General features: G+C 38.3%; 2 protein-coding genes and 1 long non-coding RNA gene across 46 annotated transcripts in view; 2 read left to right on the top strand and 1 right to left on the bottom strand.

The window, feature by feature from the left end:
- clasp1a (cytoplasmic linker associated protein 1a) overlaps positions 1-24203 on the top strand; it is a 121403-nt gene that overhangs the window by 45682 nt on the left and 51518 nt on the right. The gene's annotated exons all lie outside the window — the stretch shown is intronic.
- On the top strand, positions 60-23701 carry LOC127612151 (uncharacterized). The gene is made up of 2 exons (XR_007965609.1): positions 60-117; positions 23271-23701. It is a non-coding gene; the product is annotated as an uncharacterized LOC127612151 (long non-coding RNA).
- LOC127612067 (cell surface glycoprotein 1-like) overlaps positions 3842-24203 on the bottom strand; it is a 259014-nt gene continuing 238652 nt past the window's right edge. Inside the window, exons 9-18 of the mRNA XM_052083040.1 lie at positions 17204-17275; positions 16757-16828; positions 16310-16381; positions 15854-15931; positions 11373-11444; positions 8234-8311; positions 6719-6790; positions 5378-5449; positions 4474-4551; positions 3842-4098 (exon numbers count right to left, since the gene is read on the bottom strand). Of these exons, the coding sequence (XP_051939000.1) occupies positions 4045-4098; positions 4474-4551; positions 5378-5449; positions 6719-6790; positions 8234-8311; positions 11373-11444; positions 15854-15931; positions 16310-16381; positions 16757-16828; positions 17204-17275 (720 nt within the window). The 3' untranslated portion in view covers positions 3842-4044. The remainder of the gene's footprint in view (positions 4099-4473; positions 4552-5377; positions 5450-6718; positions 6791-8233; positions 8312-11372; positions 11445-15853; positions 15932-16309; positions 16382-16756; positions 16829-17203; positions 17276-24203) is intronic.

Raw genomic sequence — 24203 nt, 5'->3', positions numbered from 1 at the left:
ACTGGTGTCCGGTGTCTCGTTATTCTCCAACAAACATACAGAAACAGACTACTGTGTTCAAAGCAAACTTGAGAAAAACGAAGTATGCAACCATGGTTTAAATCCACTATAGGCTGAGTACTAGTTTACCTTAGATGTGCACGTTATAATGTCATATTGCTCTGTTTTGATTTCATAAAAAAAGCTGTTAAAGCAGCTGTTGTGTGACAAAATATTTTTTTCACTGTTGTTGATGGACAGTAGTATTGCGTGAGAGATTATGTTTGAATAACTGCTCCAAGTGAAAAATGTTCATGTAAAATTGAAAATCGAAATTGTTATTTCAGTAAATATTTGCATTTGGCACATAGAAACCTGATTCATGATTCCATGTTGCTGACAGCATTAAAATGGGGAAAAATAGGACAAAAAATGTAAAAAGAAATTCAGAAACGATAAAAAATGTGTGAGTAATCACGATTAAATTTTTGGTTCATTTGAGTTAATTATGACAGTTGCATTTTTAATTAGATTCAATATTTTAATCATTTGACAGCTCTAATATATATATATATATTAGGGATGTGAATCTCAGCACTGAGGACGATTTGATACACATCTCGATGCACTGCCAGCGATGCGATACTTAAACGATACATGGAATTTTCTGGCGATACGATGCGATACGTTTCACCGTCGTCACGATGCGATACGATGCGATACACATTAAGTTCAAATCATTGCGATCCGATACGATACAATGCAATTTGTTGCGATATTGTGCAATTAAACATGATGCAAATAAGCAAAGAAAAAAAGCTTTTAAAAAGATGGAATTCAGTATGGTATTACAAAAAGGATACCACTTTATTCCTTATAAACAGTAGAACTTGTAAAACAACTTATTTAAGCCCTTTCACAATTGGGTTTTGTGCAAAGAAAATGTAAACAATTTGGCACCTGAGACTCACAGCTGTTGCTATAGTGTAAACACAGACTATTCTCACTGAGTGTCTTATATGAAATATAATAATAATACAGTATCTATATATATATTGCGCGTAATCCCGCACGCGGTCTGTCCTTCCGTCTGTCCCTTTTCAAAACGTACCTACTTCACCGCGCCGCTGCGCGCCGCAACTGCGCCGCTCAGGCAATGGCTCACTACGATCGCGCGGGCATCTTAGCGAAAAAATGTTGTCTACCCACAAGCATTGCAATGAAATTGTTAGTTATTTAGTAGAGCTAAACATCTCTTTATTTTCGCGATAAGCAATGAAGATGAACAAAAAGTTGAACCAAGCAACAACACTTTTGTGGGCCGAAGGCCCACCTTACCAGCCTTCCGCGGGAACTAGCTGATGAGCCGCCCGGAGGGCGGCGAACCACCACCTTACCAGCCTTCCGCAGGAACTAGCTGATGAGCCGCCCGGAGGGCGGCGAACCAGCTAGTATATATATATATATATATATGAATCTATAGATGTCCACCCATCCACTGTAAGTGCAACTCTTTGTGCACTGTTCAGCGACACAGTAATCTCACTTCTTACTTTGTTGTACACATCGGGAATATGTAAGTGAACACAGACCTGTCTGGTATTTTATACCTGGGTTCCAAAACGTGCACGAGCTGTCTGAAACCCTCGTTGTCCACCACGCTAAGGCTGGAGGTCTTTGCATATGAAATAAGCAGTGACCTTAGTTATAGCCATTGTGTGGTCACAGTGAGTTGCAAGGGGACTCCCAAAATAAGAGGCAATTTTTTTCTGATCCTGACTTGGTTTACCAAGAGCTTCTCCGGTGTCCGACGAGGAACTGGGCGTGGAAGCGGGGGAGCGGGAGGGAAACTTGTCGGTGATCTGGTGCCATCGTTTCAAGTGGGTCTGCATATTTGTGGTTCTGCCGTTGTTTGGCTTCTTAGTGCGACATTCCTTGCAAATTACGGAGGTTTTATCAAGCTTTCCATATTTCTTTTCGAAGCCGTAGTATTTCCAAACATAAGATTTGAATGTTTTGGCTGCATTAAATATAGTAGTTTCCTCGCCTCCCCTTGCGCTAACTTCCACAATGTTTCGCTAGTTGTGTACTGGACTGTATGTGACGCACGGCTACCGTCCGTATTCAACGCAAAACGCAAAGCAATGATGGTGCATTCATTGCGCCTAGGAAAGGGCAGATGGGTAACGTTTAGCATAAATAAAACGGCGCTTGAATCGGCTTTTACCCATACCCATCAATGCATCGTGATGAATCGCGATTTCCCCCGTCAATCGCGTCGTACCCAGTGAATGAGCCGATGCACTCGGATCGCGCACGTGCGCATCGATGTATCGATTAATATCGATTATTTTCCACACCCTTAATATACACACGCACACACACACACACACACACACACACACACACACACACACACACATACGTGTTTTGGTGCATTTTCAGGACGTCCGTTTGTTCACCCGACATATGGGTACATGCCTTTCCCGTGGTCCTACAGGCTCCAAAAAAATATGGTAACCATGAAAAAAAATCAGGAAGACAGCCATCTACTCAGATTTTGGCTAGGACGTAATTTTTTTTTGATTTATGACAAAACTACTACATATGAGGACATTGACAGGTTTTTGTGTATTATGGAGACAGTCACCTCAAACACACTACCATTTCATGTTTTTGTGAATTTTGAGCCCCCTGGATACACATCATTTTCAAGTATATATGACTTATGAAGACCAGCTAAGAGTAAAGTGTGTATTTTTAAATTGACTCATGTTACATACCAACAGTATATGTTAGCCACATGTGTCCAATTGTCATGCTCAGGCATGGGGAGAACTCTACAAAGGAAGGATGCCCAGATTCAAACATTCAAATATCAATTGCTGAACTGTGAGGCGAATGTGCCAAACAGTCGTTATACCCGTCATCCCTCAAATATTCACATTAATAATACAAGATAGTAAAATGAAGAAGAAGAGACGGTTAAATATGTGGTCAGTCCACTTTCTTATTTTTTAATTGCTGACAATATGAAATTATGAACACAGAAAACATGCCACCTCCTCTCCATGACACAAAGCACTGCAATAGATGAGGGTTGTTTGAACTGAAGAAGATTATGTCAAAATGTGAATACTGCGATGAAGAATTTTTAATGAATCTGGCCATATATTGTGCCATGTGTGTAGCAACTTCTTTAGCTACCGTTAGACAAAAGCAACTTTTCAAAAAGTATTGAAATTCTTGAAATAGGATGAATTCAAATGTTTTAGGGTTTTTCCAAAATATCACCTCAAACCTAATAAGCCTATCTTTTGTGAGAAGTTTGTATATCGTACGTACGTTTATATACAGCAGGAGTGTCCAAGGTCGGTCCTCAAGGGCCGCTGTCTTTTTGTTTTCCAGCTCTCCCAGGATGTTCTAATGCTGCATCAGAGCTGACTGATGAACTGATCATCTGAAACAGGTGTGATGCAGCCGGGAGAGCTGGAAAACAGGCACGACAGTGGCTCTCCAGGCCCAGATCGGAACATGCCTGATATACAGTATAATTTACATGTTCATACATCTTCAAGGATTTTCCAAATTGCTCTTGAAGATCATGAAACAACAAACGTGAAACACAGTATCCAACAACAAATATGAAATCCATAATTGACCATCCAACCCTAAATGCACCATTGCTATTGCTTTAGTTAACTTGAACTGAAATGTACCCAGACGTGCTCGCATTTCAATGGACTAGCCATTCATTTCCCTTTTTAATGCAGTTATATCCTGTTGTGGATGTAGTTTTTGATGGACACCCAGCCTCTGTCGTTCAGAGCTGCTGGCTCTGCGTGGAGACAGGACTCACAGCTCGTTTTACCTGAAACTTTATGGCTTGTTATGAAATCAAACATATGTCGCTCAACAGCCTTCACTTCATAATCTGTCCACGTGCGTCTCTTATTCCCACCTGTAAAAGAAGGCATTATTTATTAAAAATGGAAAAATAAAATAATCAAAATAAGATATTCCAGGAAATAATGAGAATTTTGAAAATTTGAGAATTTTGAGAATTTATCTCTCATTCCATTCATGGTCTCCAGAGGGTTCAGTCAGGTCACTTGGTGTCTGGAACATAACATTACGGTGTCAAAATATTCAGCATTCTTCATTCTGACCAGTTAAGAAATGAATAAACATTAATTATCATTGAACATTGCTCACGGGAGAGTTTGGGATGAATATACCACACTATAGAAAGTTAACACTGTTCAGTTCTGTGGAACAGCAATATGGGGACATTCGAACACAGGCTCTCCAGAGTTAGGTTAAGACAAAAGTCATGTCACCTGAAACACACTCAGGTTTTTCAGGTCTGAAGAAATATGAGGACATGACGACTGAAATCATGGAGAGTCCATGTTTCTGATTTATAACTTCTCCTGTGTTTGTCAAAGAAAGCTGAAAACTCAAACCTAGTATATAATGATAAGACGTAGTAACCTGTTGTAAGGAAGAAGTGGATCTTCCACTCCTTTCTTGATCTTCAAAAGGTTTCATCAGGATCGGAACACTTGGTGTCTGCAACATAGCAACAGTGCAGTGTCAGAAATATTCAAATTTATTCATCCTGATTAGTTAATAAATGAATAAACATTGTTATTCATTGAACATCGCTCACAGGAGGGTTTGGGATTAATATAAGACACTATAGAAAGTTAACACTGTTCAGCTCTGTGGAACAGCAATATGGGGACATTCGAACACAGGCTCTCCAGAGTTAAGTCCAGACAAAAATCATATCACCTGAAACACACTCCGGTTTTTCAGGTCTAAAGAAATATGAGGACATGACGACTGAAATCATGGAGAGTCCATGTTTCTGATTTATAACTTCTTCTGTGTATGTCAAAGAAAGCTGAAAACTCAAACCTAGTATATCATGACAAGAAGTAGTAACCTGTTGTAAGGATGAAGTGTATCTATCATTCCATTCATGGTCTCCAGAGGGTTCAGTCAGGTCACTCGGTGTCTGCAACATAACATTACGGTGTCAAAATATTCAGCATTCTTCATTTTGACCAGTTAAGAAATGAATAAATATTAATTATCATTGAACATTGCTCACGGGAGAGTTCGGGATGAATATACCACACTATAGAAAGTTAACACTGTTCAGTTCTGTGGAACAGCAATATGGGGACATTCGAACACAGGCTCTCCAGAGGTAGGTTAAGACAAAAGTCATGTCACCTGAAACACACTCAGGTTTTTCAGGTCTAAAGAAATATGAGGACATGACGACTGAAATCATGGAGAGTCCATGTTTCTGATTTATAACTTCTTCTGTGTATGTCAAAGAAAGCTGAAAACTCAAACCTAGTATATCATGACAAGAAGTAGTAACCTGTTGTAAGGATGAAGTGTATCTATCATTCCATTCATGGTCTCCAGAGGGTTCAGTCAGGTCACTCGGTGTCTGCAACATAACATTACGGTGTCAAAATATTCAGCATTCTTCATTTTGACCAGTTAAGAAATGAATAAATATTAATTATCATTGAACATTGCTCACGGGAGAGTTCGGGATGAATATACCACACTATAGAAAGTTAACACTGTTCAGTTCTGTGGAACAGCAATATGGGGACATTCGAACACAGGCTCTCCAGAGGTAGGTTAAGACAAAAGTCATGTCACCTGAAACACACTCAGGTTTTTCAGGTCTGAAGAAATATGAGGACATGACGACTGAAATTATGGAGAGTCTATGTTTCTGACTTATAACTTCTCCTGTGTTTGTCAAAGAAAGCTGAAAACTCAAACCTAGTATATCATGATAAGAAGTAGTAACCTGTTGTAAGAATGAAGTGGATCTCTCACTCCATTCATGGTCTCCAGAGGGTTCAGTCAGGTCACTTGGTGTCTGCAACATAACATTACGGTGTCAAAATATTCAGCATTCTTCATTCTGACCAGTTAAGAAATGAATAAATATTAATTATCATTGAACATTGCTCACGGGAGAGTTTGGGATGAATATACCACACTATAGAAAGTTAACACTGTTCAGTTCTGTGGAACAGCAATATGGGGACATTCGAACACAGGCTCTCCAGAGTTAGGTTAAGACAAAAGTCATGTCACCTGAAACACACTCAGGTTTTTCAGGTCTGAAGAAATATGAGGACATGACGACTGAAATTATAGAGAGTCTATGTTTCTGACTTATAACTTCTCCTGTGTTTGTCAAAGAAAGCTGAAAACTCAAACCTAGTATATCATGATAAGAAGTAGTAACCTGTTGTAAGAATGAAGTGGATCTCTCACTCCATTCATGGTCTCCAGAGGGTTCAGTCAGGTCACTTGGTGTCTGCAACATAACATTACGGTGTCAAAATATTCAGCATTCTTCATTTTGACCAGTTAAGAAATGAATAAATATTAATTATCATTGAACATTGCTCACGGGAGAGTTCGGGATGAATATACCACACTATAGAAAGTTAACACTGTTCAGTTCTGTGGAACAGCAATATGGGGACATTCGAACACAGGCTCTCCAGAGGTAGGTTAAGACAAAAGTCATGTCACCTGAAACACACTCAGGTTTTTCAGGTCTGAAGAAATATGAGGACATGACGACTGAAATTATGGAGAGTCTATGTTTCTGACTTATAACTTCTCCTGTGTTTGTCAAAGAAAGCTGAAAACTCAAACCTAGTATATCATGATAAGAAGTAGTAACCTGTTGTAAGAATGAAGTGGATCTCTCATTCCATTCATGGTCTCCAGAGGGTTCAGTCAGGTCACTTGGTGTCTGGAACATAACATTACGGTGTCAAAATATTCAGCATTCTTCATTCTGACCAGTTAAGAAATGAATAAACATTTATTATCATTGAACATTGCTCACGGGAGAGTTTGGGATGAATATACCACACTATAGAAAGTTAACACTGTTCAGTTCTGTGGAACAGCAATATGGGGACATTCGAACACAGGCTCTCCAGAGTTAGGTTAAGACAAAAGTCATGTCACCTGAAACACACTCAGGTTTTTCAGGTCTGAAGAAATATGAGGACATGACGACTGAAATCATGGAGAGTCTATGTTTCTGACTTATAACTTCTCCTGTGTTTGTCAAAGAAAGCTGAAAACTCAAACCTAGTATATCATGATAAGAAGTAGTAACCTGTTGTAAGAATGAAGTGGATCTCTCACTCCATTCATGGTCTCCAGAGGGTTCAGTCAGGTCACTTGGTGTCTGCAACATAACATTACGGTGTCAAAATATTCAGCATTCTTCATTCTGACCAGTTAAGAAATGAATAAATATTAATTATCATTGAACATTGCTCACGGGAGAGTTTGGGATGAATATACCACACTATAGAAAGTTAACACTGTTCAGTTCTGTGGAACAGCAATATGGGGACATTCGAACACAGGCTCTCCAGAGTTAGGTTAAGACAAAAGTCATGTCACCTGAAACACACTCAGGTTTTTCAGGTCTGAAGAAATATGAGGACATGACGACTGAAATTATAGAGAGTCTATGTTTCTGACTTATAACTTCTCCTGTGTTTGTCAAAGAAAGCTGAAAACTCAAACCTAGTATATCATGATAAGAAGTAGTAACCTGTTGTAAGAATGAAGTGGATCTCTCACTCCATTCATGGTCTCCAGAGGGTTCAGTCAGGTCACTTGGTGTCTGCAACATAACATTACGGTGTCAAAATATTCAGCATTCTTCATTCTGACCAGTTAAGAAATGAATAAATATTAATTATCATTGAACATTGCTCACGGGAGAGTTTGGGATGAATATACCACACTATAGAAAGTTAACACTGTTCAGTTCTGTGGAACAGCAATATGGGGACATTCGAACACAGGCTCTCCAGAGTTAGGTTAAGACAAAAGTCATGTCACCTGAAACACACTCAGGTTTTTCAGGTCTGAAGAAATATGAGGACATGACGACTGAAATCATGGAGAGTCTATGTTTCTGACTTATAACTTCTCCTGTGTTTGTCAAAGAAAGCTGAAAACTCAAACCTAGTATATCATGATAAGAAGTAGTAACCTGTTGTAAGAATGAAGTGGATCTCTCACTCCATTCATGGTCTCCAGAGGGTTCAGTCAGGTCACTTGGTGTCTGCAACATAACATTACGGTGTCAAAATATTCAGCATTCTTCATTCTGACCAGTTAAGAAATGAATAAATATTAATTATCATTGAACATTGCTCGTAGTAACCTGTTGTAAGGAAGAAGTGGATCTTCCACTCCTTTCTTGATCTTCAAAAGGTTTCATCAGGATCGGAACACTTGGTGTCTGCAACATAGCAACAGTGCAGTGTCAGAAATATTCAAATTTATTCATCCTGATTAGTTAATAAATGAATAAACATTGTTATTCATTGAACATCGCTCACAGGAGGGTTTGGGATTAATATAAGACACTATAGAAAGTTAACACTGTTCAGCTCTGTGGAACAGCAATATGGGGACATTCGAACACAGGCTCTCCAGAGGTAGGTTAAGACAAAAGTCATGTCACCTGAAACACACTCAGGTTTTTCAGGTCTAAAGAAATATGAGGACATGACGACTGAAATCATGGAGAGTCCATGTTTCTGATTTATAACTTCTTCTGTGTATGTCAAAGAAAGCTGAAAACTCAAACCTAGTATATCATGACAAGAAGTAGTAACCTGTTGTAAGGATGAAGTGTATCTATCATTCCATTCATGGTCTCCAGAGGGTTCAGTCAGGTCACTCGGTGTCTGCAACATAACATTACGGTGTCAAAATATTCAGCATTCTTCATTTTGACCAGTTAAGAAATGAATAAATATTAATTATCATTGAACATTGCTCACGGGAGAGTTCGGGATGAATATACCACACTATAGAAAGTTAACACTGTTCAGTTCTGTGGAACAGCAATATGGGGACATTCGAACACAGGCTCTCCAGAGGTAGGTTAAGACAAAAGTCATGTCACCTGAAACACACTCAGGTTTTTCAGGTCTGAAGAAATATGAGGACATGACGACTGAAATTATGGAGAGTCTATGTTTCTGACTTATAACTTCTCCTGTGTTTGTCAAAGAAAGCTGAAAACTCAAACCTAGTATATCATGATAAGAAGTAGTAACCTGTTGTAAGAATGAAGTGGATCTCTCACTCCATTCATGGTCTCCAGAGGGTTCAGTCAGGTCACTTGGTGTCTGCAACATAACATTACGGTGTCAAAATATTCAGCATTCTTCATTCTGACCAGTTAAGAAATGAATAAATATTAATTATCATTGAACATTGCTCACGGGAGAGTTTGGGATGAATATACCACACTATAGAAAGTTAACACTGTTCAGTTCTGTGGAACAGCAATATGGGGACATTCGAACACAGGCTCTCCAGAGTTAGGTTAAGACAAAAGTCATGTCACCTGAAACACACTCAGGTTTTTCAGGTCTGAAGAAATATGAGGACATGACGACTGAAATTATAGAGAGTCTATGTTTCTGACTTATAACTTCTCCTGTGTTTGTCAAAGAAAGCTGAAAACTCAAACCTAGTATATCATGATAAGAAGTAGTAACCTGTTGTAAGAATGAAGTGGATCTCTCACTCCATTCATGGTCTCCAGAGGGTTCAGTCAGGTCACTTGGTGTCTGCAACATAACATTACGGTGTCAAAATATTCAGCATTCTTCATTCTGACCAGTTAAGAAATGAATAAATATTAATTATCATTGAACATTGCTCACGGGAGAGTTTGGGATGAATATACCACACTATAGAAAGTTAACACTGTTCAGTTCTGTGGAACAGCAATATGGGGACATTCGAACACAGGCTCTCCAGAGTTAGGTTAAGACAAAAGTCATGTCACCTGAAACACACTCAGGTTTTTCAGGTCTGAAGAAATATGAGGACATGACGACTGAAATTATAGAGAGTCTATGTTTCTGACTTATAACTTCTCCTGTGTTTGTCAAAGAAAGCTGAAAACTCAAACCTAGTATATCATGATAAGAAGTAGTAACCTGTTGTAAGAATGAAGTGGATCTCTCACTCCATTCATGGTCTCCAGAGGGTTCAGTCAGGTCACTTGGTGTCTGCAACATAACATTACGGTGTCAAAATATTCAGCATTCTTCATTCTGACCAGTTAAGAAATGAATAAATATTAATTATCATTGAACATTGCTCACGGGAGAGTTTGGGATGAATATACCACACTATAGAAAGTTAACACTGTTCAGTTCTGTGGAACAGCAATATGGGGACATTCGAACACAGGCTCTCCAGAGTTAGGTTAAGACAAAAGTCATGTCACCTGAAACACACTCAGGTTTTTCAGGTCTGAAGAAATATGAGGACATGACGACTGAAATCATGGAGAGTCTATGTTTCTGACTTATAACTTCTCCTGTGTTTGTCAAAGAAAGCTGAAAACTCAAACCTAGTATATCATGATAAGAAGTAGTAACCTGTTGTAAGAATGAAGTGGATCTCTCACTCCATTCATGGTCTCCAGAGGGTTCAGTCAGGTCACTTGGTGTCTGCAACATAACATTACGGTGTCAAAATATTCAGCATTCTTCATTCTGACCAGTTAAGAAATGAATAAATATTAATTATCATTGAACATTGCTCACGGGAGAGTTTGGGATGAATATACCACACTATAGAAAGTTAACACTGTTCAGTTCTGTGGAACAGCAATATGGGGACATTCGAACACAGGCTCTCCAGAGTTAGGTTAAGACAAAAGTCATGTCACCTGAAACACACTCAGGTTTTTCAGGTCTGAAGAAATATGAGGACATGACGACTGAAATTATAGAGAGTCTATGTTTCTGACTTATAACTTCTCCTGTGTTTGTCAAAGAAAGCTGAAAACTCAAACCTAGTATATCATGATAAGAAGTAGTAACCTGTTGTAAGAATGAAGTGGATCTCTCACTCCATTCATGGTCTCCAGAGGGTTCAGTCAGGTCACTTGGTGTCTGCAACATAACATTACGGTGTCAAAATATTCAGCATTCTTCATTCTGACCAGTTAAGAAATGAATAAATATTAATTATCATTGAACATTGCTCACGGGAGAGTTTGGGATGAATATACCACACTATAGAAAGTTAACACTGTTCAGTTCTATGGAACAGCAATATGGGGACATTCGAACACAGGCTCTCCAGAGTTAGGTTAAGACAAAAGTCATGTCACCTGAAACACACTCAGGTTTTTCAGGTCTCAAGAAATATGAGGACATGACGACTGAAATCATGGAGAGTCCATGTTTCTGATTTATAACTTCTCCTGTGTTTGTCAAAGAAAGCTGAAAACTCAAACCTAGTATATCATGATAAGAAGTAGTAACCTGTTGTGAGGATGAAGTGGATCTCTCACTCCATTCTTGTTCTCCAGAGGGTTCAGTCAGGTCACTTGGTGTCTGCAACATAACATTACGGTGTCAAAATACTCAGCATTTTTCATTTTGACCAGTTAAGAAATGAATAAACATTAATTATCATTGAACATTGCTCACGGGAGAGTTTGGGATGAATATACCACACTATAGAAAGTTAACACTGTTCAGTTCTGTGGAACAGCAATATGGGGACATTCGAACACAGGCTCTCCAGAGTTAGGTTAAGACAAAAGTCATGTCACCTGAAACACACTCCGGTTTTTCACGTCTGAAGAAATATGAGGACATGACGACTGAAATCATGGAGAGTCCATGTTTCTGATTTATAACTTCTCCTGTGTTTGTCAAAGAAAGCTGAAAACTCAAACCTAGTATATAATGATAAGACGTAGTAACCTGTTGTAAGGAAGAAGTGGATCTTCCACTCCTTTCTTGATCTTCAAAAGGTTTCATCAGGATCGGAACACTTGGTGTCTGCAACATAGCAACAGTGCAGTGTCAGAAATATTCAAATTTATTCATCCTGATTAGTTAATAAATGAATAAACATTGTTATTCATTGAACATCGCTCACAGGAGGGTTTGGGATTAATATAAGACACTATAGAAAGTTAACACTGTTCAGCTCTGTGGAACAGCAATATGGGGACATTCGAACACAGGCTCTCCAGAGTTAAGTCCAGACAAAAATCATATCACCTGAAACACACTCCGGTTTTTCAGGTCTAAAGAAATATGAGGACATGACGACTGAAATCATGGAGAGTCCATGTTTCTGATTTATAACTTCTTCTGTGTTTGTCAAAGAAAGCTGAAAACTCAAACCTAGTATATCATGACAAGAAGTAGTAACCTGTTGTAAGGATGAAGTGTATCTATCATTCCATTCATGGTCTCCAGAGGGTTCAGTCAGGTCACTTGGTGTCTGCAACATAACATTACGGTGTCAACATATTCAGCATTCTTCATTCTGACCAGTTAAGAAATGAATAAACATTTATTATCATTGAACATTGCTCACGGGAGAGTTTGGGATGAATATACCACACTATAGAAAGTTAACACTGTTCAGTTCTGTGGAACAGCAATATGGGGACATTCGAACACAGGCTCTCCAGAGTTAGGTTAAGACAAAAGTCATGTCACCTGAAACACACTCAGGTTTTTCAGGTCTGAAGAAATATGAGGACATGACGACTGAAATCATGGAGAGTCTATGTTTCTGACTTATAACTTCTCCTGTGTTTGTCAAAGAAAGCTGAAAACTCAAACCTAGTATATCATGATAAGAAGTAGTAACCTGTTGTAAGAATGAAGTGGATCTCTCACTCCATTCATGGTCTCCAGAGGGTTCAGTCAGGTCACTTGGTGTCTGCAACATAACATTACGGTGTCAAAATATTCAGCATTCTTCATTCTGACCAGTTAAGAAATGAATAAATATTAATTATCATTGAACATTGCTCACGGGAGAGTTTGGGATGAATATACCACACTATAGAAAGTTAACACTGTTCAGTTCTGTGGAACAGCAATATGGGGACATTCGAACACAGGCTCTCCAGAGTTAGGTTAAGACAAAAGTCATGTCACCTGAAACACACTCAGGTTTTTCAGGTCTGAAGAAATATGAGGACATGACGACTGAAATTATAGAGAGTCTATGTTTCTGACTTATAACTTCTCCTGTGTTTGTCAAAGAAAGCTGAAAACTCAAACCTAGTATATCATGATAAGAAGTAGTAACCTGTTGTAAGAATGAAGTGGATCTCTCACTCCATTCATGGTCTCCAGAGGGTTCAGTCAGGTCACTTGGTGTCTGCAACATAACATTACGGTGTCAAAATATTCAGCATTCTTCATTTTGACCAGTTAAGAAATGAATAAATATTAATTATCATTGAACATTGCTCACGGGAGAGTTCGGGATGAATATACCACACTATAGAAAGTTAACACTGTTCAGTTCTGTGGAACAGCAATATGGGGACATTCGAACACAGGCTCTCCAGAGGTAGGTTAAGACAAAAGTCATGTCACCTGAAACACACTCAGGTTTTTCAGGTCTGAAGAAATATGAGGACATGACGACTGAAATTATGGAGAGTCTATGTTTCTGACTTATAACTTCTCCTGTGTTTGTCAAAGAAAGCTGAAAACTCAAACCTAGTATATCATGATAAGAAGTAGTAACCTGTTGTAAGAATGAAGTGGATCTCTCATTCCATTCATGGTCTCCAGAGGGTTCAGTCAGGTCACTTGGTGTCTGGAACATAACATTACGGTGTCAAAATATTCAGCATTCTTCATTCTGACCAGTTAAGAAATGAATAAACATTTATTATCATTGAACATTGCTCACGGGAGAGTTTGGGATGAATATACCACACTATAGAAAGTTAACACTGTTCAGTTCTGTGGAACAGCAATATGGGGACATTCGAACACAGGCTCTCCAGAGTTAGGTTAAGACAAAAGTCATGTCACCTGAAACACACTCAGGTTTTTCAGGTCTGAAGAAATATGAGGACATGACGACTGAAATCATGGAGAGTCTATGTTTCTGACTTATAACTTCTCCTGTGTTTGTCAAAGAAAGCTGAAAACTCAAACCTAGTATATCATGATAAGAAGTAGTAACCTGTTGTAAGAATGAAGTGGATCTCTCACTCCATTCATGGTCTCCAGAGGGTTCAGTCAGGTCACTTGGTGTCTGCAACATAACATTACGGTGTCAAAATATTCAGCATTCTTCATTCTGACCAGTTAAGAAATGAATAAATATTAATTATCATTGAACATTGCTCACGGGAGAGTTTGGGATGAATATACCACACTATAGAAAGTTAACACTGTTCAGTTCTGTGGAACAGCAATATGGGGACATTCGAACACAGGCTCTCCAGAGTTAGGTTAAGACAAAAGTCATGTCACCTGAAACACACTCAGGTTTTTCAGGTCTGAAGAAATATGAGGACATGACGACTGAAATTATGGAGAGTCTATGTTTCTGACTTATAACTTCTCCTGTGTTTGTCAAAGAAAGCTGAAAACTCAAACCTAGTATATCATGATAAGAAGTAGTAACCTGTTGTAAGAATGAAGTGGATCTCTCACTCCATTCATGGTCTCCAGAGGGTTCAGTCAGGTCACTTGGTGTCTGCAACATAACATTACGGTGTCAACATATTCAGCATTCTTCATTCTGACCAGTTAAGAAATGAATAAATATTAATTATCATTGAACATTGCTCACGGGAGAGTTTGGGATGAATATACCACACTATAGAAAGTTAACACTGTTCAGTTCTGTGGAACAGCAATATGGGGACATTCGAACACAGGCTCTCCAGAGTTAGGTTAAGACAAAAGTCATGTCACCTGAAACACACTCAGGTTTTTCAGGTCTGAAGAAATATGAGGACATGACGACTGAAATTATGGAGAGTCTATGTTTCTGACTTATAACTTCTCCTGTGTTTGTCAAAGAAAGCTGAAAACTCAAACCTAGTATATCATGATAAGAAGTAGTAACCTGTTGTAAGAATGAAGTGGATCTCTCACTCCATTCATGGTCTCCAGAGGGTTCAGTCAGGTCACTTGGTGTCTGCAACATAACATTACGGTGTCAACATATTCAGCATTCTTCATTCTGACCAGTTAAGAAATGAATAAATATTAATTATCATTGAACATTGCTCACGGGAGAGTTTGGGATGAATATACCACACTATAGAAAGTTAACACTGTTCAGTTCTGTGGAACAGCAATATGGGGACATTCGAACACAGGCTCTCCAGAGTTAGGTTAAGACAAAAGTCATGTCACCTGAAACACACTCAGGTTTTTCAGGTCTCAAGAAATATGAGGACATGACGACTGAAATCATGGAGAGTCCATGTTTCTGATTTATAACTTCTCCTGTGTTTGTCAAAGAAAGCTGAAAACTCAAACCTAGTATATCATGATAAGAAGTAGTAACCTGTTGTAAGGATGAAGTGGATCTCTCACTCCATTCTTGTTCTCCAGAGGGTTCAGTCAGGTCACTTGGTGTCTGCAACATAACCTTACGGTGTCAAAATACTCAGCATTTTTCATTTTGACCAGTTAAGAAATGAATAAATATTAATTATCATTGAACATTGCTCACGGGAGAGTTTGGGATGAATATACCACACTATAGAAAGTTAACACTGTTCAGTTCTGTGGTACAGCAATATGGGGACATTCGAACACAGGCTCTCCGGATGTTAAGTTAAGGCAAAAGTCATGTCACCTGAAACACACTCGGGTTTTTCAGGTCTAAAGAAATATGAGGACATGACGACTGAAATCCTGGAGAGTCCATGTTTCTGATTTATAACTTCTCCTGTGTTTGTCAAAGAACATTGCAAATTCAAACCTAGTATATCATGATAAGAAGTAGTAACCTGTTGTAAGGATGAAGTGGATCTCTCACTCCATTCTTGGTTTCCAGAGGGTTCAGTCAGGTACCTGTCACTTGATGTCTGCAACATAACAACATTACGGTGTCAAAAGTTTCAGCATTCTTCATTCTGACCAGTTAAGAAATGAATACATATTAATTATCATTGAACATTGCTCACGGGAGAGTTTGGGATGAATATACCACACTATAGAAAGTTAACACTGTTCAGTTCTGTGGAACAGCAATATGGGGACATTCGAACACAGGCTCTCCAGAGTTAGGTTAAGACAAAAGTCATGTCACCTGAAACACACTCAGGTTTTTCAGGTCTGAAGAAATATGAGGACATGACGACTGAAATCATGGAGAGTCTATGTTTCTGATTTAGAACTTCTCCTGTGTTTGTCAAAGAAAGCTGAAAACTCAAACCTAGTATAACATGATAAGAAGTAGTAACCTGTTGAAAGGATGAAGTGGATCTCTCACTCCATTCATGGTCTCCAGAGGGTTCAGTCAGGTCCCTTGGTGTCTGCAACATAACATTACGGTGTCAAAATATTCAGCATTCTTCATTCTGACCAGTTAAGAAATGAATAAATATTAATTATCATTGAACATTGCTCACAGGAGAGTTTGGGAATAATGTACCACACTATAGAAAGTTAACACTGTTCTTCTCTGTGGAACAGCAATATGGGGACATTTAGACACAGCCTCTCCAGAGTTAGGTTAAGACAAAAGTCATGACACCTGAAACACACTCAGGTTTTTCAGGTCTAAAGAAATATGAGGACATGACGACTGAAATCATGGAGAGTCCATGTTTCTGATTTATAACTTCTCCTGTGTTTGTCAAAGAAAGCTGAAAACTCAAACCTAGTATATCATGACAAGAAGTAGTAACCTGTTGTAAGGATGAAGTGTATCTATCATTCCATTCATGGTCTCCAGAGGGTTCAGTCAGGTCACTCGGTGTCTGCAACATAACATTACGGTGTCAAAATATTCAGCATTCTTCATTTTGACCAGTTAAGAAATGAATAAATATTAATTATCATTGAACATTGCTCACGGGAGAGTTCGGGATGAATATACCACACTATAGAAAGTTAACACTGTTCAGTTCTGTGGAACAGCAATATGGGGACATTCGAACACAGGCTCTCCAGAGTTAGGTTAAGACAAAAGTCATGTCACCTGAAACACACTCAGGTTTTTCAGGTCTGAAGAAATATGAGGACATGACGACTGAAATTATGGAGAGTCTATGTTTCTGATTTATAACTTCTTCTGTGTTTGTCAAAGAAAGCTGAAAACTCAAACCTAGTATATCATGACAAGAAGTAGTAACCTGTTGTAAGGATGAAGTGTATCTATCATTCCATTCATGGTCTCCAGAGGGTTCAGTCAGGTCACTTGGTGTCTGCAACATAACATTACGGTGTCAAAATATTCAGCATTCTTCATTTTGACCAGTTAAGAAAAGAATAAATATTAATTATCATTGAACATTGCTCACGGGAGAGTTTGGGAATGAATATACCACACTATAGAAAGTTAACACTGTTCAGTTCTGTGGAACAGCAATATGGGGACATTCGAACACAGGCTCTCCAGAGTTAGGTTAAGACAAAAGTCATGTCACCTGAAACACACTCAGGTTTTTCAGGTCTGAAGAAATATGAGGACATGACGACTGAAATTATGGAGAGTCTATGTTTCTGACTTATAACTTCTCCTGTGTTTGTCAAAGAAAGCTGAAAACTCAAACCTAGTATATCATGATAAGAAGTAGTAACCTGTTGTAAGAATGAAGTGGATCTCTCACTCCATTCATGGTCTCCAGAGGGTTCAGTCAGGTCACTTGGTGTCTGCAACATAACATTACGGTGTCAACATATTCAGCATTCTTCATTCTGACCAGTTAAGAAATGAATAAATATTAATTATCATTGAACATTGCTCACGGGAGAGTTTGGGATGAATATACCACACTATAGAAAGTTAACACTGTTCAGTTCTGTGGTACAGCAATATGGGGACATTCGAACACAGGCTCTCCAGATGTTAAGTTAAGGCAAAAGTCATGTCACCTGAAACACACTCGGGTTTTTCAGGTCTAAAGAAATATGAGGACATGACGACTGAAATCCTGGAGAGTCCATGTTTCTGATTTATAACTTCTCCTGTGTTTGTCAAAGAACATTGCAAATTCAAACCTAGTATATCATGATAAGAAGTAGTAACCTGTTGTAAGGATGAAGTGGATCTCTCACTCCATTCTTGGTTTCCAGAGGGTTCAGTCAGGTACCTGTCACTTGATGTCTGCAACATAACAACATTACGGTGTCAAAAGTTTCAGCATTCTTCATTCTGACCAGTTAAGAAATGAATACATATTAATTATCATTGAACATTGCTCACGGGAGAGTTTGGGATGAATATACCACACTATAGAAAGTTAACACTGTTCAGTTCTGTGGAACAGCAATATGGGGACATTCGAACACAGGCTCTCCAGAGTTAGGTTAAGACAAAAGTCATGTCACCTGAAACACACTCAGGTTTTTCAGGTCTGAAGAAATATGAGGACATGACGACTGAAATCATGGAGAGTCTATGTTTCTGATTTAGAACTTCTCCTGTGTTTGTCAAAGAAAGCTGAAAACTCAAACCTAGTATAACATGATAAGAAGTAGTAACCTGTTGAAAGGATGAAGTGGATCTCTCACTCCATTCATGGTCTCCAGAGGGTTCAGTCAGGTCCCTTGGTGTCTGCAACATAACATTACGGTGTCAAAATATTCAGCATTCTTCATTCTGACCAGTTAAGAAATGAATAAATATTAATTATCATTGAACATTGCTCACAGGAGAGTTTGGGAATAATGTACCACACTATAGAAAGTTAACACTGTTCTTCTCTGTGGAACAGCAATATGGGGACATTTAGACACAGCCTCTCCAGAGTTAGGTTAAGACAAAAGTCATGACACCTGAAACACACTCAGGTTTTTCAGGTCTAAAGAAATATGAGGACATGACGACTGAAATCATGGAGAGTCCATGTTTCTGATTTATAACTTCTCCTGTGTTTGTCAAAGAAAGCTGAAAACTCAAACCTAGTATATCATGACAAGAAGTAGTAACCTGTTGTAAGGATGAAGTGTATCTATCATTCCATTCATGGTCTCCAGAGGGTTCAGTCAGGTCACTCGGTGTCTGCAACATAACATTACGGTGTCAAAATATTCAGCATTCTTCATTTTGACCAGTTAAGAAATGAATAAATATTAATTATCATTGAACATTGCTCACGGGAGAGTTCGGGATGAATATACCACACTATAGAAAGTTAACACTGTTCAGTTCTGTGGAACAGCAATATGGGGACATTCGAACACAGGCTCTCCAGAGTTAGGTTAAGACAAAAGTCATGTCACCTGAAACACACTCAGGTTTTTCAGGTCTGAAGAAATATGAGGACATGACGACTGAAATTATGGAGAGTCTATGTTTCTGACTTATAACTTCTCCTGTGTTTGTCAAAGAAAGCTGAAAACTCAAACCTAGTATATCATGACAAGAAGTAGTAACCTGTTGTAAGGATGAAGTGTATCTATCATTCCATTCATGGTCTCCAGAGGGTTCAGTCAGGTCACTCGGTGTCTGCAACATAACATTACGGTGTCAAAATATTCAGCATTCTTCATTTTGACCAGTTAAGAAATGAATAAATATTAATTATCATTGAACATTGCTCACGGGAGAGTTCGGGATGAATATACCACACTATAGAAAGTTAACACTGTTCAGTTCTGTGGAACAGCAATATGGGGACATTCGAACACAGGCTCTCCAGAGTTAGGTTAAGACAAAAGTCATGTCACCTGAAACACACTCAGGTTTTTCAGGTCTGAAGAAATATGAGGACATGACGACTGAAATTATGGAGAGTCTATGTTTCTGATTTATAACTTCTCCTGTGTTTGTCAAAGAACATTGCAAATTCAAACCTAGTATATCATGATAAGAAGTAGTAACCTGTTCTAAGAATGAAGTGGATCTCTCATTCCATTCATGGTCTCCAGAGGGTTCAGTCAGGTCACTTGGTGTCTGCAACATAACATTACGGTGTCAAAATATTCAGCATTCTTCATTCTGACCATTTAAGAAATGAATAAACATTAATTATCATTGAACATTGCTCACGGAAGAGTTTGGGATGAATATACCACACTATAGAAAGTTAACACTCTTCAGTTCTGTGGTACAGCAATATGGGGACATTCGAACGCAGGCTCACCAGATGTTAGGTTAAGGCAAAAGTCATGTCACCTGAAACACACTCGGGTTTTTCAGGTCTAAAGAAATATGAGGAAATGACGACTGAAATCATGGAGAGTCCATGTTTCTGATTTATAACTTCTCCTGTGTTTGTCAAAGAAAGCTGAAAACTCAAACCTAGTATATCATGATAAGAAGTAGTAACCTGTTGTAAGGATGAAGTGGATCTCTCACTCCCTTCTTGGTCTCCAGAAGGTTCAGTCAAGATCCCGTCACTTGGTGTCTGCAACATAACACCATTACGGTGCCATTACGGGACATTCGAACACAGGCTCTCCAGTGTTAGGTCCAGACAAAAGTCATTTCCCCTGATCACACTCAGGTTTTTCAGCAACATTACAGTATCAGAAATATTCTAAAAAGTATTCTACAGTAACTGGGAAGTATGAGGGCATGACTGAAATCATGAAAATCAACATTATAGCAACCATAGAGTGTCAGAAATATGTCGTAGTTACATGACTTTTGAATAAATTAAACTTCATACACAGCACAAGCCGGCTCTTTATGGTAGTTACCACTGTACAGCTCTTATAGCTAACAATTTCAGGACAACAGACATGACTGAGTTCAAATAATAAAGACAACACCCGAAACATACTCTTTCAGACTAAAACAATGTAATGACTGAAAAATAATTCCGGTGACCATTCGTTGTTTTCAACTAAGTAGAGACTTTTGATGGGCAGTACAAATTGCTGATAAAAATGTGGATTTGTCAAACAGCTACCACAGCCTTCTTCAATCAGGTGAAATAAGCATTATGAAGGAAGTTTAAAGGCATCTAATTTTCCTCGACTATTACGGATGTATGCGTTTTTATGAATTGTGATATTTGGTGAAGCACAATATTTTAACAGAAGCCGAATAATTTCTATTTCTATTTTTTCATTCCAAGATATTCCTAGTTCTACATGGCAATACAATATTCTCAATAATTGAATGATAATGGCTGCTAAACATTTTCTTCAAAAGTACTTCAATTATTTTTGCTCCAATATGATCAATGGCATAAAAAATATGCTGTTTACTGTGACAGTTTTGGGGTAAATACAATGTACGAATAAAATCTGTCACTGTGACAGGCTTTGGTTGCAGCTCTTGTCATATGCTTGCGGTAGCCATAAGAATTAGATAGCAGGTAGATTGATAGCATACCTTTATAATCATTGATCCACTGGGCTTTCAAACAAGGCTTGTTGACTCCAGATAAAAGGAGCAGCCTCAGATTCAGGGCTCAGTCTGGTTCTTCTTTGTGACATTATCACCACCAGTAAACATCTACAATGGAAAGTGAGAAGAAGTCAGCCAGACAAGCAAGCACAATATTATGGCAGCACTTATTTTGGCTCAAAAAGTACTGAGCCAAAGGAATATTATTTTCTTCCTCAAAAATACAAAAATTCATTTCATCAAACATTTGCTGGTCAGACTAATAGATTCGGGCAAACCATTTGTCAGGCAGATAACAATGTAAAATTAAAATAGAGTAACACAATATTGTCTTGACCAAATGTACCAACAAAGCTGAATTCTGCTATAATTTCATTGCAAACGTTTGTTTGTTTTTTTCATTGAAACGGTGTACAATTGAATCAGCACAAGAATAAACAGTGTAAATACACCGGGCTTAGCGTAAATGCTAGAAGTGCCTGGCCCACTTTCATTAGGCTACCTGTACTAACTAATTTAAATTAACTGCAATCGAATAAAACAAATACTGCACTGAAATAAACATATGGTACCAAAACCAAGTTCCACAGACTGTGTTGTTAAAGATTTAGAAAAGTTTTCCAGAACCTTGCCTGCAGGACATGTCCACATTACTTTTACTGGAAGCTTATTAGCATGCTAACGATCGAGCTAGCTAGCTAGCTAGCTGTCTTATTGAATGATATTACCTTTGGTGGGCACTGTTAAACACGGTTATATTGAACAACGTCTATGTTACGGTAAGATAAATGAAAAGGAATTGCTTACCCGATGGTCATCCACGCGTGGTCGTGTTTGAGAGTAGGATTGTCTGGCTGCTTCACATGTTGGATTTTGTGTGACTGCTAATTGATGTGACTTATCAGGACGAGGGCGGGGAAAATGTGTGAGTCAGTCCGAAAAAGATGACATTTGAGGTCCTGCACAATGACGTCACTGAAAGTGTGTTAAAAGTGTGTTAAGTACCGAAGTTGGCCACTAGTTTTCCAAATGAAAAGTGAGTCGAAAGTTAAACACACTTAAACACACAATTTCTGAAAATTGTGCTCTTTCAGGACATCACTTATTTTTGGTGTGGGAGTATCCTCGTGAGCTCTAGAGTAGTGTAGACTGCGTGGAAATATGAGGACGCGAAAAATGTCCTCATTTTTCCACAGGTCCTCATTGTGAAGGTGTGTTATCATAAAATTGTCCTGAGATGTCATGAATACAAACGCACACACACACACACACACACGCACACACACACACACACACACACACACACACACACACACACACTCAATTAAGCTAATGAAGATTCACATTGCTCTTCTGTGAAATGAGCATCAAGCCTTCTGAACAAACACATGTTTCATTTACATTTTATTACAACCCAAATGAAACGGAATCTCCTTAAAATGCAAGATTAAAAAACTGTGAGTTGACGAATGGACCGTGGATATGGACTGACGTTACCATTTGTAGATGTTCGCCCTCTAAAGTAGGCACAGAGTGGTTTGAAATGTAACATACAATTCTTTGATTGTACAAGTTAACACATGAAAACCTGATACATTGTATGAAGAACAAATAATGGAAAAGATAAACCTTCTGCTGGGCATCCAGGTCCAGGAAGAAAAGTGGCTTATTTACCTTCCGGTTGAGTAGAAGGACCTGTGGCCAAAGTCAAACCGTGAAAGGGTCTTTACTAGAGCTGTTAGTTTAGCGCATTTTTATTGGCATTAATTTAAATGAATTTTAACGGGATTAATTTTTTTCTCGCGAGATTACCACGACACACGTCACAGCCTGACTGCTGTGTTCAAAGCAAACTTGAGAAAAACAAAGTATCCAACCATGGCTTAAATCCACTATAGGTTGAGTACTAGTTTACCTTAGATGTGCACTTTATAATGTTATATTGCTCTGTTTTGGTTCCATAAAAAGAGCTGTTAAAGCAGCTGTTGTGTGACAAAATATTTTTTTACTGTGGTTGATGGACAGTAATAAGTATGGTGTGAGAGATTTTGTGTGAATAACTGCTCCAAGTGAAAAATGTTCATGTAAAATTGAAAATCGAAATTGTTATTTCAGTAAATAATTGCATTTTGCACTTAGAAAACTGATTCATGATTCCATGTTGATGAGAGCATTAAAATGGGGAAAAGTAGGACAAAAATATAAAAGGAAATTCAGAAACGATAAAAAATGTGTGAAGAATCACAATTAATTTTTAGTGAATTTGAGTTAATTATGACAGTTGCATTTTTAATTAGATTAAATATTTTAATCGCTTGACAGCTCTAGTTTTTACATTTTGGATTTGGATTTGCCACCTCTGTGAGTAGGCGAAAAAAAAAAAAGGTTTAAAAAATGAAAATGACACTGTCCAAAAACTACGCTGCAACAAGAATGCACTGCCTCAAGAAAGGGAAAGGGAAGAAAGACAATGGGAAAATGTGTTACGGTGTTTGGAGGGTTGCGATGTTGACAATAAAAAATGAAATTGATGAGTAATTTTATCGCATCATATCTCCCACTTTTAACATTCCTGTTTAGATGACAACCAAGTTTAGTGCCTGAAAATGCTAATAGGCTATCATCTTTATCTGGCCATATGGCAGCACCGTGTAACTCAGTTCTCAGACCAAGTTGATGTTTACAATCAAATACAATCATACTTGATCACTCATGCAACTCAAGTTTTTATATATTTATTTATTTCAAAATGTATTTTTATTGCAGACTTAACAGCATTGTTGTGGTGCTAGGAGTAGGACTCATTGACAAAAACTCTCTTTAAAACAGAA

Source organism: Hippocampus zosterae, chromosome 12 (assembly GCF_025434085.1).
Source record: "Hippocampus zosterae strain Florida chromosome 12, ASM2543408v3, whole genome shotgun sequence".
NCBI lineage: Eukaryota > Metazoa > Chordata > Actinopteri > Syngnathiformes > Syngnathidae > Hippocampus > Hippocampus zosterae.
This window is presented reverse-complemented; position numbering and strand designations above follow the sequence as displayed.